Raw genomic sequence first — 17,561 nt, forward strand, 5'->3', positions numbered from 1 at the left:
TGCAAATCTGTCACTATTCTGCCAGTTTGCTTATTGCTAGGTGTAGCAGTAAAGTTTGAGTCTGCTGTCGGCCTTTTATCTCTGCAAGTGCTACCTAAAGCTACTATGACTGCCAGAAACAAAAAATATACAAACCCTTCTCAGGAGTTTTAATTTAATCTGTTCATCAACAGTTGCTTCAGTGCTCTGATTAATCAGTCCTGACCTAGTTGTTTCTGTTTGTTTGTTTATTTTTAAAAACCTTCCTGTTCAATCTCAATCTATAATGTTATTTGGATTTACATTTTTAAATTTAATATGTTTCACTGCTAGTTGTATTTTTATCAGTAGTTTTGTAATCTTGCCAATCGCTAAAAATATAGTATGCTTGTTTGTGTTCTTCCAGATCTTTTAGATTCTGCTCTATTTTAAGTCAAAGCACAATATTTGTTTCAAAATCCATAGTAGGAGAATACCTTTATTAGGTCAACCAAAATGCCATACAGTAGTGAGCAAGATTTTGAGCAGTCCCAAAATCAGGCTAGGTAGTAAGCAAAACACATGGGCCCTGTAGCAACAGTGTAGCATGTGGCACACTTCAGTTCAGGGTTAATGTCATTTCATTCCATATCATTCCTACTATACTAACTTTCCTCCCTACCCCATTCAAAACTCAGCATTGCATGCTGACTGAGCCTGATCGGTTCTCATGGGCCTGTTTCAATGATTTGTATATGATTTTGGTGGATACTGTGGGGTAGATGTACTTGTACCCAATCCTACCTATATAAAAACATTGAATTTTCTCATTGATGTCTATGGCAGCACTCTCTTCCGTCTCTGCATCAACTTGTAAATGACCTACCTTGATAATTAGAGAGATCAGTCTTCACTCTCTCTTTTTAAAACAAACTTCATTGAAAATTTTAAAGCAGTTCTAAACTCTTGAAATCTAGATGTGTCTTCCCTCCCTCTCTAGCCACTTTGTTCCATTTCCCCTAACAGAACTCATAGTGTACAAAATAAAGGGGTGTCGTAATCTTTTTCTGGCTTGGCTTTGCCTTTGTAGTCACAACATTGTTAGTCAATTTCTCAAGTAAGGCAGCATTCCAAAATTTTCTCTCATCAGTAAGCATTCTATGACATTGAGTTTGTACAGAGCTATTTTTGGGTTTCCTTCCTTAGGTTTTTCCCCTAAAGATTTTTGGAGTTTTGGCAAACCTTGGGACTATCCCAAGTGTACTGATACCTCTCTCATGTGTGAGTGGTAGCATTTTAATTGTATCCTCAAGAGCATGAGAAGTCTTGAAGCAGAAATCATTACTTGAAATAAATTTTGCCATATGTTGTTAAAACATCCTATGCTTACTGAAAACCAATGATCAAATTTTTTACAGCCTTGTAAAGCTACTGAACTTCTTTCATTCATCCCTATAAATTGAATAAATCTATAAGGAGAAACTGTCTCATGTTTATGCATGCCACCTACACCCACACAACAATAAGAAATTTGAGCTATGATCTAGCTATGATGTTCACAATTAGAGATGGGAAGGTCTGGGGGGGGGACAGAAAAATTGGGAGGGGGAAACCCAGGTTTCTGGTCCCCCTCCCCCCAATTTTTCTGCTCCCCCCCCCCGGCCCTCCCATCTCTAGTCACAGTGCAATAGTGTGTGGGGGGGGGAATGTGTACATTTTTCATGTACCATATTTATGTACATGTATTGGGCAGCTGTGATTGATAGCAGCAGACTCCCAATGTGTGATACATGGAAAAATAGATGGGTGTCCTTCACATATGATGGTGTGCATGTTTATTTCCTTGCATCTGTGTATGAAAAGGTAGTTTGTGAAGCTATACGTATAGCTGATATAAATCTGAAAATCATGTGTTAGTTGTGTTGTCCAGCTTCTCTGTGTTGGAAAATATAGAAGCCCTATTAGGAACAAGAACTGAAGATAAAAATAACTATAAAATATTTCTCTCTTTATCTGTTTCTTATTGCAGGATGACGTAGCCTTGTGAGGATTTATCAGCTAAGCAGAAAATGAGCTTAACATCTTGGTTTTTGGTGAGCAGTGGAGGCACCCGTCATAGGCTGCCACGAGAGATGATTTTTGTGGGCAGAGATGACTGTGAGCTGATGTTGCAGGTAATTGTGTCAGTTCTCCCAACTGTGAAATGCTGGAAGTTGGGATTTTATACCCTTGATACATATTTCTTTTTGAGGATTATATTTTGAAATGTTAAGTGTTTTGCTGCTCCAGTCTTAACCTCTAATAAATTAATCTTTCTTCCACACTGTGGAGCAGGATTGTAGTGACTGCATAGTATTAGTTTGCTTCAGTTAGTGGACCTGTGCACACGGCATGAGTCTGACATGTGGCTGAGTAATAAACATGTAGACCTATGGACCATTCTGATCATGAAGTGTGAACATAACCTCTCTTTCTGTCTACAGAGTTAGCCTTCAGACAAGCAGGAAATTGGGTAGCAATATGAGAATATTTGAGTTACATTATAGTTGCGAATTAATTCCTGATTAAAGTTTGAGAAATGTAAAGGTCTAGAAAAAACTAGGATTAAGCCCTTTCCCCCATTTTTTAATTTCCTCAAGTCCTGAAATAGAAAAAAATGAAATCTGAAAACACTTTTTTAAAATAATGAAACACTTTGCTCTAAAAAGTAACTTTGTTAACACAGTAGCAAGTTCCAGAACAGTACATATATTAATTTTGTAGCAGTATGGAGACTAGCAGATATATTATATCTTAAGCATTTGTTGAACAGAAACCTTTTCAAAGCCTTTGAACTAGAGCAGGCATTGGCAAACTCGACCCTCCAGAAGTTTTGGGACTACAACTCCCATCATCCCTGACCACTGGTCCTGTTAGCTAGGGATGATGGGAGTTGTAGTCCCAAAACATCTGGAGGGCTGAGTTTGCCTATGCCTGAACTAGAGACTGTAGGCTACACATCTGTTTGTCTGTAAAATGCAGCAATGCTCTTTGTTATACAGTGGTACCTCTAGTTACGAACTTAATTCGTTCCAGAGGTCTTAACCTGAAACTGTTCTTAACTAGAGGTGTGCTTTCGCTAATGAGGCCTCTTGCTGCTGCTGTGCCACTGGCACACGATTTCTGTTCTCATCCTGGGGCAAAGTTCTCAACTCGAGGTAACTCTTCCAGGTTAGTGGAGTAACCTGAAGCGTTTGTAACCTGAGGCATTTGTAACTCGAGGTACCACTGTATATCCAGTACACACTGCTGCAGATCTGTTTGTTCCAAATTTCAAAACAAATTAGTAGTGCTATAGACATGGCTTCAATGTTTGATTGGATTATTGGAATAACTTGTCGTCCGGAAGTTTTGCAAGGAGATCTAGGCTAATGGTAGTTCCGGAAGTGCAACTCTTCAATTCATGGAGCAACTACCCTGGCTCCCACCCTTCATGTTCCTAGTACTATTTAAATGTTTCCCCCCAAAAAAATTTTTTTGAGGGAAGCATAGGAAAATAGCATTTTTCCATGACTTCAAAACTGAATCTTTTTACATCTTAGTTCACATGTTTTGTGAAATAAAGTTGGCTACCACTTAAATGTTTAAAGTAGAACATGATCTGTATTAAAATCACCTCTGTACTAAAAGCATCTTTGTAGCTTTTATAATTATGATTCACCATCTAAGTAAGGCATCAAAAGCAGTGTTCCATAGCAAGCATTTACCTACATCTGAGTGTCTTCGACAAAGAAATATAAATTATTAATATGGATAAATAGCTGTAAAAATCTTAAGTGACCAGTCTCTGCTGGAATGTTAAAATTAGGCTAGGCAGCTGTGTAGGCTACTGGAAAGTCTAGTAGTACTGCACTCAGTGAACACAAGCAGCCACCATCAGTGTAGCGCAGTGTAGTCTGAGTAACTCGCAGCAATCTGTCTGATCTATAGGTGGCTAGATTTGACTCAAGCAGATTTGTGCTGTTGCCAGTTAAACGCATCTTTTCAGGTAGGCACTTACAGTCTTAGAATTATAAAGTAAGAATCCCATTTTCTAATTTCTCTAAATTATTGAATCACTGATAGACCCTCATACCTACGGGACCGCCTCTCCTGATATGTCCCACGGAGGACCTTACGGTCTTCAAATAAAAACATCTTGGAGGTCCCAGGCCACAGGAAGGTAAGGCTGGCCTCAACCAGAGCCAGGGGTTTTTCGGCCATGGCCCCGATCTGGTGGAACACTCTGTCACAAGAGACTAGGGCCCTGCGGGACTTGACATCTTTCTGCAGGGCCTGCAAGATAGAGCTGTTCCAGCAGGCCTTTGGCCAAGGCACAGTCTGACCCTCTCCTTCTGTAATCCTCATAGAACTCTAGCCCAGTGGTTGCCATTAATTTGACTCTGAATTGATTTTAGAATGATTTTAGAATGTATTTCAATTAATTGATTGTGATTTTATGTAAACTGTGTTATTTTTACTGTTGTTAGCCGCTCTGAGCCCGGCTTCGGCTGGGGAGGGGGGGATATAAATAAAATATTATTATTATTATTATTATTATTATTATTATTATTATTTATTTACACTTCATAGAGGTATTCAGCTATGTCCAGATCAGAGGGATGGTACTCTAGTCAGCCGGTTAGTGCTAAGTAACTTAGTCATGACTGATAGATCTCTGTTGAGGGTATTTCAGATTCAAAGTTTGTTTCTCAGAACAGTTGCCATGTACTACTCTCTGTGTTGGAATCTCAGCCAGGTTCAGACGATCAATTTAATACACTGAAATATGAACAAGCTTCTTAGCCTTTACTTTTTTGAGCATTACCTGATGTTTTCATGCAAGTAATTTGACACAGAACTGGTTCAGATGAGATGAACTTAATAAGCCAAGATATGAACAAACATTTTCCATGTGCACATTGTTTCCCCCTTTGCAGCATGAGCAAACAAGGAAGTCTTCACTTTCCTTTTTTCATCCAATTTGGGAAACTGAGGGTATTTAATATCCTGTCTTGGTCTGAAGCTGGTAACCAAAGTTTTACAGTTTGATGAGATAAGCTGTGATTAATCATATGCTTCCTGGTTAATCATGGCTCATAAGAGCAGAGAAACAAAGGGGCTGTGCACATGTGATAAAGGCTTGCTCATATCTCAGGTTACGGGAATCTTCAAAATTTGGAGGTTAGACTGCTGTTAAGGATGTTGGACAAGGTCTCCAAATTTGTTCCAATATGGTACTCCAAATTAACACCAGCGGGGTAAAAATTCTGGTTTAGTTACTGATTTTTTTAAAAAAATACAGTGGTGCCCCGCAAGACGAATGCCTCACAAGACGAAAAACTCGCTAGACGAAAGAGTTTTCCGTCTTTTGAGGTGCTACGCAAGACGAATTTCCCTATGGGCTTGCTTCGCAAGACGAAACGTCTTGCGAGTTCTTGCGAGTTTTTTCCCTTTCCCCCCCTTTTTCTAAGCCGCTAAGCCGCTAATAGCCGCTAAACCGCTAATAGCGCTAAGCCGCTAATAGCTGTGCTTCGCAAGACGAAAAAACCGCAAGACAAAGAGACTCGCGGAACGGATTAATTTCGTCTTGCGAGGCACCACTGTAAAATTTAGTATGTTCAGTTCATCTGCATAGCTGGGAGAATAAGAGGAAGCAAGTTCACATTACCCTTTTCACTACATGCTATTCTGATGAGAACACTATTTAGAGTGTATTCTTGATTTTCTGTTAGATAATTTATTGCCCACAAACCTGTTTCCATTACTATTCAAGGTTATTACGCAACAAATATTTCCTATTTTCTACTGAGTTATCTATTTTAAAAGAACAGCTAGCTATAGAATTATTCCCTCCAGATCTGACCATTTTCACTGTTTTTCTGAGCTTCCTGATAGTCACACTACCTCTCTGCAGATTATGCAAATCTCAGCCTTTAAAATAAACAGCTTTTCTAGTAATTGTCACTGTCAGCTGTTTTTGAACAATTCCATTGGCTTTTATTTTTAGCCCCTGTATCAGGTTAAATTTCCCTTCTCTAACCTTAAAAGCCCTTCACAACATTAGTCTCATAACTTTTTCCTAGTAGCTTCATGGTGTCCTTTGAAACAACTAGGATTTATTAATTCCTTACTTTAATGCATATTTATATTAATACAAATTACAATGTTATATTATCTTCTAAATATTTCAGTCACGTAGTGTGGACAAGCAACATGCTGTAGTCAACTATGATGCCTCTACTGATGAACACTTGGTGAAGGATTTAGGCAGTCTGAATGGGGTAAGATAAACGTGATGGTTCTGTTTTCAGGATGTAGTTCAGCTTTAACAGTTTAGAGAGCTCTGAACAAATATTTGTGATTACTTTGTTATGGAGACTTAAGTTGAAAGAAATGAAGAATCATTACTTTAAACACTATACCCTAATGGTATATTACAAATTGTGTGTGAAGCACCCCACAGTTTTTTTAGAAAGGCGGGGCTTAAACTTTAAGCAGATCTTTGACGTCCACATGGAGGCAGGAATCAGCAAAACACACACACACCAAAAAAAACCACACCCCACCCACATTCCACTCACAAAAGCATCCAGTTCATGGGGTTCTACCCTAGATCCAAAATCATAAATGTCATGTATCTTTTGAGAAAGGTATCTTGCTATTATGGGAACAGCTTGTATTAACACAGCAAGTTTATAGCATATTTCATTAGCAGATTCATTGCAAGTAATTCATGATAGGCCCAGGGCATGTTGGCATTAGATAAAGCCAGATCTCTGTATATTCACATATCCTTTCTGATTTTTTATTGGGCAAGTAAGGTTGATTCTATAATATTTTCAGCAATTGAATAGTGACATGTGGTACCATGACTTTACAAGAAGAATTAGATTCACATTTAGAAGTTCATTACTGGTAGAAGGTATAATATGTTTCTTCTTTTTCCACCAGACATTTGTGAATGATGTTCGAATTCCAGAACAGACATACATCACTCTAAAACTTGATGATAAATTGAGATTTGGATATGATATCCTTTTTTAAGATAAGGAGCTGGTGCTATGTTTGGCTTTAAAAAAAGTTCTTGTTCCTGAATTTACATATTGTCAGAGCTGCCCCTAGGTCCCAGCTCACAGAGGACCAACGCGAGGCTGTCATTATGTACAAAAGTCTTTATTGAGGTTCAGTTTCCATTTCAAAGCCGCAGCGCGCAGCTCTACGTCTTAAACCCTAGACCGGCGAAGTCCCGTCTGAGTCTCCTCCCCTATGACACCAGTTTAAGATCCTAGCCCTGCTCCACCTTTTACGCTGCTCTCTCCTCCTCTGGGTCCTCCTGCCCGCTGGGGCATTGCCCTTTCTGGACTCTTCCGACGCTGAGTCGCTTAGCTCCTCCCCCTCCCTCCGGCGGGCTTTAGGACCCGGTTCCCAATCCTCATTCTCTGCTGTCCCGCGCTCCTGTACATTTGAACTTGCCTCTCGCGCCAGCCCAGTGACCTTTCTCCTAACCGTTACAGTACTTCGGTCACTGCTTCCCTCTTCCGGGACACTGGCCGGATCTGACCTCTCCTCCGTTGTCCGACTTTCTGATGGAGGCGTGGTCAGCCCTGCCTTATCTTCTCTCCCTGGTGGGGAGTGCACTGGCCCCGATCCTTGGGACTCTTCCCCCCCACTCTGCTCTGGTGGGGAAGCTGGTCCTGATTTCCAGCTACTGCTCTGGGAGTCCCTGCTGCCCCCTTGCTCCTGGGGCATTCCCCTTGGGAACCCCCTACCCCTAGCCACTGGCGCCCCCTTCTGTGAATCTTCCGATTCGCTGGAGAGGCTCATGGAATCCCTCGGTCCACTGTCCTCTTCTCCTACGCTCCCCTCGGATTCTTCCCCTTCGCTCTCCATCTCCTCTCTTCCCTGTGCCTCTGCTCCTGAGCCCCTGACACATATTAACAATTATATTTAATTTTTTGGGTAAGCTGTTCTGGGTACTTGTAAAAGAGTGGGGTGTAAATGTAAATACTGACTAACAATAAGAAGAAAGTAGAGGTGCATTTCGGAATTCACAAACCAACTGGCAGAAAGAAATGGATTAAAAATCTTATCTCTGAAATGTTGAGATAAGTAAAAACGAATTGTCATGGTTGTTAGTGTAACAATATGTTAAGACCTTACTGACAGAAGCCAGGTATACTTGAAGAGTCTTCCACATAGTCGTACAGATTTTTGAGGTTGTAGGCAACACTATGGTTCTGCTCATACAACAGAACTTCCCCCTCTCCTCTACCTTATAGTTGCTGCACAATAAAGAAGGGACTAAATTTATGAAGCTTCAAATTGAGGGGACCAGGGGTGGGGAGCAAACAAGCAACTCTCAACTTTATCTGTTTTATGTTTCGAATCAAGTTAAGGTTTGGTTTGATGTCAGAATTAGGCAAATACAGTGGTACCTCAGGTTAAGTACTTAATTCGTTCTGGAGGTCCGTTCTTAACCTGAAACTGTCTTAACCTGAAGCATCGCTTTAGCTAATGGGGCCTCCTGCTGCCACCGCGTCGCCGGAGCATGATTTCTGTTCTCAACCTGAAGCAAAGTTCTTAACCCAAGGTACTATTTCTGGGTAAGCGGAGTCTGTAACCTGAAGCATATGTAACCTGAAGCGTATGTAACCCGAGGTACCACTGTACCTAAAATGCTCTTATATTTTGCTGTTATGGGCATACATAGTCATTGGTTGACAGTAACTGGAATTATTTTGCTTATGCTAAACATTCACATTAAATAAATTTGCTAGCATAAATTAATGAAGAACAATATAATAGAATATTTATCAATGCAGTCCCCTTAATTCATAAATAGGCACAATGTCATTCTAAAACTTGGAGGTTGCAAGCAATATTTTGCTCCCCAAAACTTTATACCGTATTTTTTGCCCTATAGGACGCACTTTTTCCCCTCCAAAAATGAAGGGGAAATGTGTGTGCATCCTAGGGGGCGAATGCAGGCTTTCGCTGAAGCCTGGAAAGCAAGAGGGGTCGGTGCGCACCGACCCCTCTCGCTCTCCAGGCTTCAGGAAGCTCTGCACAGCCCTAGGGAGCCCGGCGCGAAGTCAGAATACAGGCAGCTCTGCGCAACCCTCGGGAGACCGGCGCGACTTCGCGCCGGGCTTCCTAGGGTTGTGCAGAGCTGCGCGAAGCCTGGGGCACGCTGAAGAGCACGCCCGGGCTTCGCACAGCTCTCCGCAAGCCTGGGGAGACCAGGGCGACTTCCCGCCAGGCTCCCTAGGCTTGCAGATAGCAGGCTGTTCTCGGGGCTGGGGTCGGGGGAAGCTCGGGCTTCCCCCGCGCCAGCCCCGCGCCTGGGGGGAAATAATTTTTTTTCTTTATTTCCCCCTAAAAAAACCTAGGTGCGTCCTATGGGGCGGTGCGTCCTATGGGGCGGTAAATACGGTACTTATCATAAAATTTGAAGTTTCTAATGGACTTAGACAAATATCACTAAATTTCCTTATCGCATTGTACATACTAATCTTTTTACTGTAGTCAGAGGAGAGATGAGAGTTCCTGAAGAAGCCCTTAAGGTATGCGTTTTCTATCACTTTTAACTCTTGATAGCTCTCTGCTCATTCTATCTATATGCATGTTTGGTTCTCTGAAGATTTATAGTTGGCATAAATGAAGATACACATAGGAAGGTGGTGGACAGAAGAGAAAAAGGACCTCCATGAGAGGCAGACCAGATATGTTTCCTCAGGGTGTGAGGCTGAGAGAAGTGGGGGAAGCTCCCAGGTGAGAGCGGGGAGAGCTCACTCTTCTGTGTGTGAAATAAGGATGATTAATATATAATTGTGATAGAGGGCTTGGTATTACATGCAGATTTAGTTTTTCTTTCTTCTTCCTTCCTTTATTTTTCTTTTGGTTTGTTTCTTACCTCTTTTTTTAGCTTGGTTTTTATTGTATCTTATGTTGAAAACAAAACACAGGTGGCGCTGTGGGTTAAAGCCTCAGCGCCTAGGACTTGCCAATCGAAAGGTCGGCGGTTCGAATCCCTGCGGCGGGGTGCGCTCCCGCTGCTCGGTCCCAGCGCCTGCCAACCTAGCAGTTCGAAAGCACCTCCGGGTGCAAGTAGATAAATAGGGACCGCTTACCAGCGGGAAGGTAAACGGCGTTTCCGTGTGCGGCTCTGGCTCGCCAGAGCAGCGATGTCACGCTGGCCACGTGACCCGGAAGTGTCTCCGGACAGCGCTGGCCCCTGGCCTCTTAAGTGAGATGGGCGCACAACCCCAGAGTCTGTCAAGACTGGCCCGTACGGGCAGGGGTACCTTTACCTTTACCTATGTTGAAAACACTCAATAAAAAGTAATAAAAAATATAAATAATAAATAAGTGCTTAAGGTAAAAATATATAGCCCGTATTTATTGTTTCTCGGGTTAGATTGCTGCACTCCTGAAGCCTGATTCTCACTAAGCAGCAGCCCCCATGCAAGCATTTGGGGAGCTTGTGTGACTGCTGTTTGATTGCTGCTGCTATGCTTGCAGTTTGAATGAACTAGTGCCTCCCTGTAGGCGCTTTTGCATGCCCTGAAGGAAATTCTCCCTACATCTACTCCACTTTAGCAACCAGCACCTCCAATCCATAGTAGGGAGGCTTTTTACCAAATTGTTCCCTGAACATTTCCTAGCAAGCAAAAATGAGTCATCATCACTTCACCCAACCAGCCCCCAAAGTAACTGCTGTTTTGCCCATTGTCTTAAATAGAGCTGGAAATGTTTGGGGGGTTACATTGCAGTCAGAAGTAAAAAATTCCCAACAACGTGTGTGTATGTGTGGGGAGACCCTAAAGTGTGAAATAGAAAATAGTAGTTTTATTTGGTTTCCTTTTCAAAGTTATTTCTGTTTCCATGCATAAGTGTAACAACTATGTTAACCTCCTAAGATGAATTGTGTTTTCACCATAAAGTTCTGGGTAGATATTAGTAATTTGGAGGTCCTTTTTTTTTTTTTTTTTTTTTGTAAAGCAGTAGCAAAGCTAGGGAAGTTGGTTTGAAAAGAAGGGCTTGTCAGAGAGAAGGTGAGCAGGCAAAGGAGTTGTTGTCAAGCAGGAAAGGAGGGAAGGCTACTTGTAGAAATGCACCAATCACAGTTTCTTAGCCCCGGGAACAATTTCATTTTCTAGCTACCCTTGCCTCATGCCTTGTTTTCTTGTTGCTTGTCAGGCAAGGGGCTGGGGTGTCAACACAAACAAGTATTACGTCAGGATCCTGGATTCTGACTTAACAATAAACCATAGTTAAAGTGAGCTGCAGTTCATAAGACAACAGCTAACCATGGTATGTTTTCTGTAAATAAACCATGGTTAATTTCCTGGGCCAGGTTCCTATATTCAGTCAGATCACAGCTAGGAAACACAAACTGTGTCTTGGTATTATCTGCAAATGCAACCAGTTGGTTTAGAATCAGTATATTGGGTGATACCCAACTTAAGTTGATCCAGTACAAGCCATGGACTTTTACCTAAGTTTGTTACCTTAAGTTTGTTGATTTGAGTGGGTCTGCTTTGAATATGGCTTATATCAACCTTGATTGATTCATTTTATAGTAGTTTATTAAAACTTAATGTTGAATACTTAATGTTTTGTTGCTTTGCTTGATGGGGAATTATCTAATATACAGCATGAGAAGTTTACAAGTCAACTGCAGCTATCCCAAAAATCCTCGGAGGCAGAAGGATCAAAGCTAACCAGTGCCAAAGCTACACAGCCAAAGGTACAAGACACCATTGCTGAAGTGCACCACAAAGTTATAGACACACTGAAATCTGAAGAGAAAGTGACAGGTGAGAGAAATGAATTTATACTGTCAGTTCTAGCTATTAAAATATATTAACTTTTGAGAAGGCACTGTAAGATGTAAGATGTTTTGAGTTAGGTAAGGTACAGAGGAGTTGGGCCATTAATTGCCTCATATGTCATTGTAAAAATTGCCAGGTTTGTTTCTTACTTTGTTATAGTACCTAATTGTTATAGTTCTGCAAAGAAATTTCCATTCTGTGTAGTAGCCTAATAAGAAAGAACTCCTCATTCTGTATCACTTGCCTCTTAACAGTGTGCTTTTCTGGCTGTTACAGTGTAAATAGAAACAAAAAGCTACAATTAACTGTCAGATCCCTTGTATTTCTTAAATCAGCTTGGCTTTGCTACCTGACACATTACATTGTATGTGTTTTCATTTTAAAGTGAATCAAATTTTGTTGCAGCAGCTTTGAAGTCCAGTGAAAGCTTTATTACTTTTATTAAAACAAGTATTTCTTTGCCAAACTAGCATATTTGGAGACATTAAAAAAAATTAAAAGAAGGAAAGTGGAAAATAATTATTCATTGTGAAGCAAAGGGGCCTTCCTTGTTAGCATCCATCTGTCTAGAGACAAAATGGAGTGTTCATCTAAGGATTAAGTCAAACCGCTGCAATAGCAGCACCAAAGTATCCTCCCCAGGTCACAAGCCTAGGCAGTATGTATGGAGGTCCTGGGCTGGCCAGACAAGAAGACCTCCCTCTCAGCCTCACTGTTGTGGCCCAAAGGAAAGCAGAGCAATATGTTTGGCACCAATTGGCTGCAGGACTTGTCGGAAACAGGGGTACAAGGCACAATCCAACCGGACTCCACTCCGGATTTGTGTAGGTTTTACTCCCTAAGATAATCCCACAAAATATCCCACAAGGAAGTGGAGGTTTAGGATCAGAATTTTCCTTCTCCTAGGAGGATTCCAGGTTGATGAGCTCCATCTGCCCCTCAAGGAAACGAGCACAGCTCAGTTAAATGTGTGTGAGCAGCTAGGCAAGCAATATGTTAGCACATTTTACCCAGCTTAGGCTGTTTACACACTCCCGTGTACTCTGCATCCTGGTTTGGGAAGCAGTGTAAACAGAACATTAGCCACAATCCATATTCTATTCTTTACCATTTTTTCATAGTGTCACTCTTGCCACTCCAAATGAATAATCTATTTTGTTTGTTTATATAGATCTTTCTGCTATGCCTCGGGGCACACCATTATATGGGCAACCATCATGGTGGGGTGAGGATGAAGCTGAAGAACAGAATGGTTACAAACCTGATGGTAAACCTGAAGAGAAAATACAAGAAACTGGAGTTTTAGGTAAGATTATTTATAAACAGATCCATTTGTAGCTTTTCCCCACCTCCATTTCACATCTGGTAGGCCTGGTATATATTCTATGTCAGTCCACATGCCTAAGAAAATAATGGTAAGAGAACAATGTCTACAGTAAATTCAAGCATAAAACTCATGTAAACTAACTAAATACTTGCCATTCTGGTGTGGGAGGGAGAAGAAAATATCACTAAACTGCGGGGCCCTGTGTCTGTGTACATACTGACATCTTTCAGTGGAGGTTGGATCAGTCAGTGGCAATGGCCGGGTGGCAGGTTTTGGTCACAATGTGCCAGTTATATCAAGTGTCATAGTTTTGTTTTTTCCCCTCCATAGGAGTTAATGACAGCCGTTCACTTATCTAGGGGAAATTAACAATGCATGTCAGCTCAGAAGTAAGTCCCACTGACTTACTCCCAGGAAAATATGTATAAGATTGCAACCTAAAAGTGTATTATTGGGAACTAGGAACTATAAAGCCAGTTTCTCAGTGAAAACAAGTTTTGTCTGTTCCCAAGAGCTGTTCTGATTCAGTGTATTTTTTGTGTTGTACGAAACTTAAAAGATATGAAATGTTTCCTCTAGGAATTATATTGTCATGAACTAATGTGCCAAAGATGGAATTGAGCCACTGGCTTTTGTACCTTTCAGATACTCCAGTGAATTGAGAGAGTGCTTAATCGAATTCCATTTGTATACTTTTGATGTGATCCAAACATTTTTTTACAAACCAGTTGATTTTAGAATATTAGCCACTTGGTAGTAGACATTTAAGTAATGAAAATGGATATGGATATAGACTACTAAATCTATGCAATGAAAAGTGTATGTGAATAAAATGTATGCATTGGAAAGGCATGTCTCTTGTTACATATTTGGGAAAACAAAGCAGTTTTTCTGAAAATAGTTTTATTTTGGATTTTGGCCGTGCATGGCTTCTGTCTATAGCATGTTACTGTAATTTTTTTTTAATATATAATGTTAAGTATTTCAAATACCTGTGCTATAAAAAATAGGTATAGAGTTCTTTTCTGGTGAATTAGGGAGGCTGTAATCGTATAGTCACTTAACTAGAAGTAAGTCCTGTTGAGTAGAAAAATTCAGGATTGTACTGCAAAGCCTAGCAGTGGGAGCCTATGCCACCCACAATCCCCACACCTCAATGTTATTGGACTACAGAGCTCATCCTGGTCTCTTGGCCATATGAGCTGGGGCAGTTAGAGTTGAGTCCAATTTCATCTGAAGGGCCATGGGTTCCCCATCCCTGGCATAGCCCAAGCTTTTGGGGATACATGCGGGTGCATGTTTCCACAGTTAACATGTAGCTGAAAAACGATACCATATTAGCATATCCTTGCCCACTGCTCTGTTTCATTGGTTACCCCTTGCAAGTGGGATGGGGAAGTTATGATATAATTATGCGAAATGCATATTAGTGGTGCTTATACATCTCTCCATAATGTCTAGTTTAGGCTTTAGTAAGGGCTATTTGACAAGCTGTAATTATCTGTTAGTTCAGTAAAAACAAAAGTTAGCAACTCCACTTAAACTCACTAATGTGTCCCATATTCTTGCTGTTACACCTGAAAATAGGTTGGCATGTCAGTTATGTTCAACTAAGTCATTCTTAGACCTGTTGAAATCAATAGAATTGAGTTAGTGATGACTAACGTTCATTGAATATAATGGTTCTACTCCAAGTATAATTTAGTCAGATAGAACCACATAGTTATTACAGCCTTCTGTCATTTTCTAATCATGTATTAATATTATATTCAATGTTTCAAGGGGGGAAAACCTGACATGTATATATCAAAAGTCTTTATATTCAATCTTGCTTTTGGAGTTAGGGTAAGCAATGAGGTGGCCCTGTTTGCAGATTGTGCCATAATTATTGCCATAATTATTGAAGATTCTTGTTTAGTCATTTAGTCATGTCCGACTATATCAAACTGGACAGTGAGTAAAATATACTAAAGTAGGTGAAAAGTTGAACAAAATGTCAAATGAAGTTCAATGTAAGCATAAAATGATGTTCAGTGGGGCAAATTATTCTAACCACATGTACATTGATGCATTCTGAATTAAAGTACGCTAACTAGGAAAGAGAACTTGGGGTTACTGTGGATCATTAAACAAAAATGTCACCTGAGTCAGTAACTGTGAAAAAGGCAAAGGATCAAAAATGAAAACTCAAATATTGTAATGCTTTAATACAAGTCTGTGCAGCTACATTTGGAATACAGTACACAGTTTTAGTTGCCGCATCTCAAAAATTAAAAAGTGTATATATCTATCTAAAATATGGTAGAGCTGCAAATGCTGCAAATAAGTGCACACAAATGATCAGTGGGCTGGAGCAACTTCCCTACATAGACTACTTAGCTTTTTAGTTTAGAAAAAGGGCAAGTAAGGGGCAACATGATAGAAGTTTACAAGATTACACCTGATATGAAGAAAGTGGATAAAGAAATAGAGGTTACTTGCATGCTGTCATTGGGCTGGAGCCCCCATGCAATGTTTTCATTACTGGACTGGACCTAATAAGCCCATTTATCCACTGAAACAGCTCTGCCTGGTGATTTACCAAGAATGCAGTGGTGGCAGAGAAATGCACTTTCTCTGCTGCTGCCACTGCCACATGGTAGGTGCAGTTATCACCAATCAGTGTTTGGTTCCATTCACTCTGGGACTTGCGCTACCTGCACTCCAACCATTGTCCAGCCCATTACATAGGATGGAGCTCATCTGAGTACCAAGTTTCTACAGATTGGAGAGGCACTCAGGAGCAATCACATCAGTAGCTTTCCTTTTCATTCCATAACAAGCTTAAGACATCAACAGGAGCACTAGCTTTTGTTGACAATTGAGGCTGTGCATTTCACCCCGGTCAATCAATCATAGTCTTTTTCCTCCATGTAAAAAAATAGTAAGAAAAATTATCTTGCATTTTGGATGAAAGTTCCATGAGCAGGAATGAGCCAAAATCTATATGCAAATATATGTACAGAATCAACTTTCATTTTTATTCCACTGCTATGTTTTTCACATGTAATCGGTCCTTCATTGTCATTTCTTCATGAAACATAAATGTTACATTGGAGTTTGCATGCAGTTTGCTATATAAATATGATAAAAAAATATATTTTCTTGGGCATAGATTTAATGGCATTCAATGTGAGATTTTGGTCTGCTTCATAGCAGCTAGTTTATAAATTAAAAGCTTGGTTGTTTGTTAATAATTTTTTTGTAAGTAACTTAAAACAAGCCTGAACTGGCATACTCAATTTACCAAAACTGCTTCACCACTTTGCACTTCTGAAAAATGGCATTATTTTGAAGAGAACGTATATAATATAGCAGATGGGGCATGGTTTAATGAGGAGATTGATATAGAAGATTAGTTTCTGCTAAGCCAACTAGATACAATTAGCCTTTATAGACTTAAGTTAATAAGATTATTTGGTATTACTGTTTTTCAGCCTTAGTAGAAACCTGTAATGGAAAATGTTCCAGCAAGCAAACCTCAGTGGGCTCAGATCAGGTGTTATAGACTTTACTTTGGGTATATTTGTTAATGTTGATCTGTTTTCTCTACTATGGATCCAGAAAACATGATTTAGGATGGTGCAGATACACATACATTACACATACAATGTACTATTTTAAACTACCTACTACTCTTATTTATCACCTTTTTATATCTTACTGTAATAAATCCTTACAAAAAATAAATGCCTACCTCAGTGTGCTGAATGTTTCTAGCTTTTTAGTAACATACTTTATTTCAAGGCTATAAGCTTTCAATTATCTTTGGCAGTTAAATATAGTACTCTATAAACATCAATATGGTGTGCTCTGATCTGATCTCCCAAGAGTGCTGAAGTCTATTGTTGATTCCCAAAACTCAAGTTTATAACGGATTGTGCTGATTCAAGCCTTCCCTTCTATGAGAAAAGAGGATTGGTATGATTTATGGTCCTGAATATGAAAGAGGTATATAAGTTATCTGTTGCATTAGTCACTTCTTGGAATGGATTCTCCTTCCAAAGCCTACAGCACATTTTTCAGATTGATATTAGTTTCAGTCTGGGATAAATATTGAATAATAGTAACTGGATTTTCTTGCAGGGGAAAAACAGACACTGCATGATAAGCAACACAAGAAAATTCAGTGGGTGGTATCCAATGGTAGCTTTGTCTTAATGAAAAGTGCTTTCATTGGTGCAAGCTGTGGCACCCCATTTATGCTGATTCTACTGCAGTCCTCCATGCTGTCCATGAAATGACCATTGCATGCAATCTAGGGTATTAATTCAAAGGAAGAGTCTTTTCCAGTCCCAAATATGGCTGACTAGACTGTGGTTTTGAAACAAAATCAATCTACTGAGCAATCCATTTTTAATTGTACCTACCTTATTTGGAGA

At 40.2% G+C, this 17,561-nt stretch overlaps 1 protein-coding gene across 11 annotated transcripts in view; it reads left to right on the top strand.

Moving 5' to 3' along the window:
• The window catches only part of CEP170 (centrosomal protein 170), a 77,506-nt gene that overhangs the window by 12,848 nt on the left and 47,097 nt on the right, over positions 1 to 17,561 (top strand). For all 11 annotated transcript variants that reach the window (XM_079969449.1, XM_079969454.1, XM_079969446.1 and 8 more), the window contains exons 2-7: positions 1,988 to 2,132; positions 6,171 to 6,260; positions 6,931 to 7,009; positions 9,484 to 9,542; positions 11,636 to 11,798; positions 12,985 to 13,119. In XM_079969449.1, the coding sequence (XP_079825575.1) occupies positions 2,028 to 2,132; positions 6,171 to 6,260; positions 6,931 to 7,009; positions 9,484 to 9,542; positions 11,636 to 11,798; positions 12,985 to 13,119 (631 nt within the window). In that variant the 5' untranslated portion in view covers positions 1,988 to 2,027. The remainder of the gene's footprint in view (positions 1 to 1,987; positions 2,133 to 6,170; positions 6,261 to 6,930; positions 7,010 to 9,483; positions 9,543 to 11,635; positions 11,799 to 12,984; positions 13,120 to 17,561) is intronic.

This window comes from Podarcis cretensis (genome assembly GCF_951804945.1).
Source record: "Podarcis cretensis genome assembly, chromosome: 3".
NCBI lineage: Eukaryota > Metazoa > Chordata > Lepidosauria > Squamata > Lacertidae > Podarcis > Podarcis cretensis.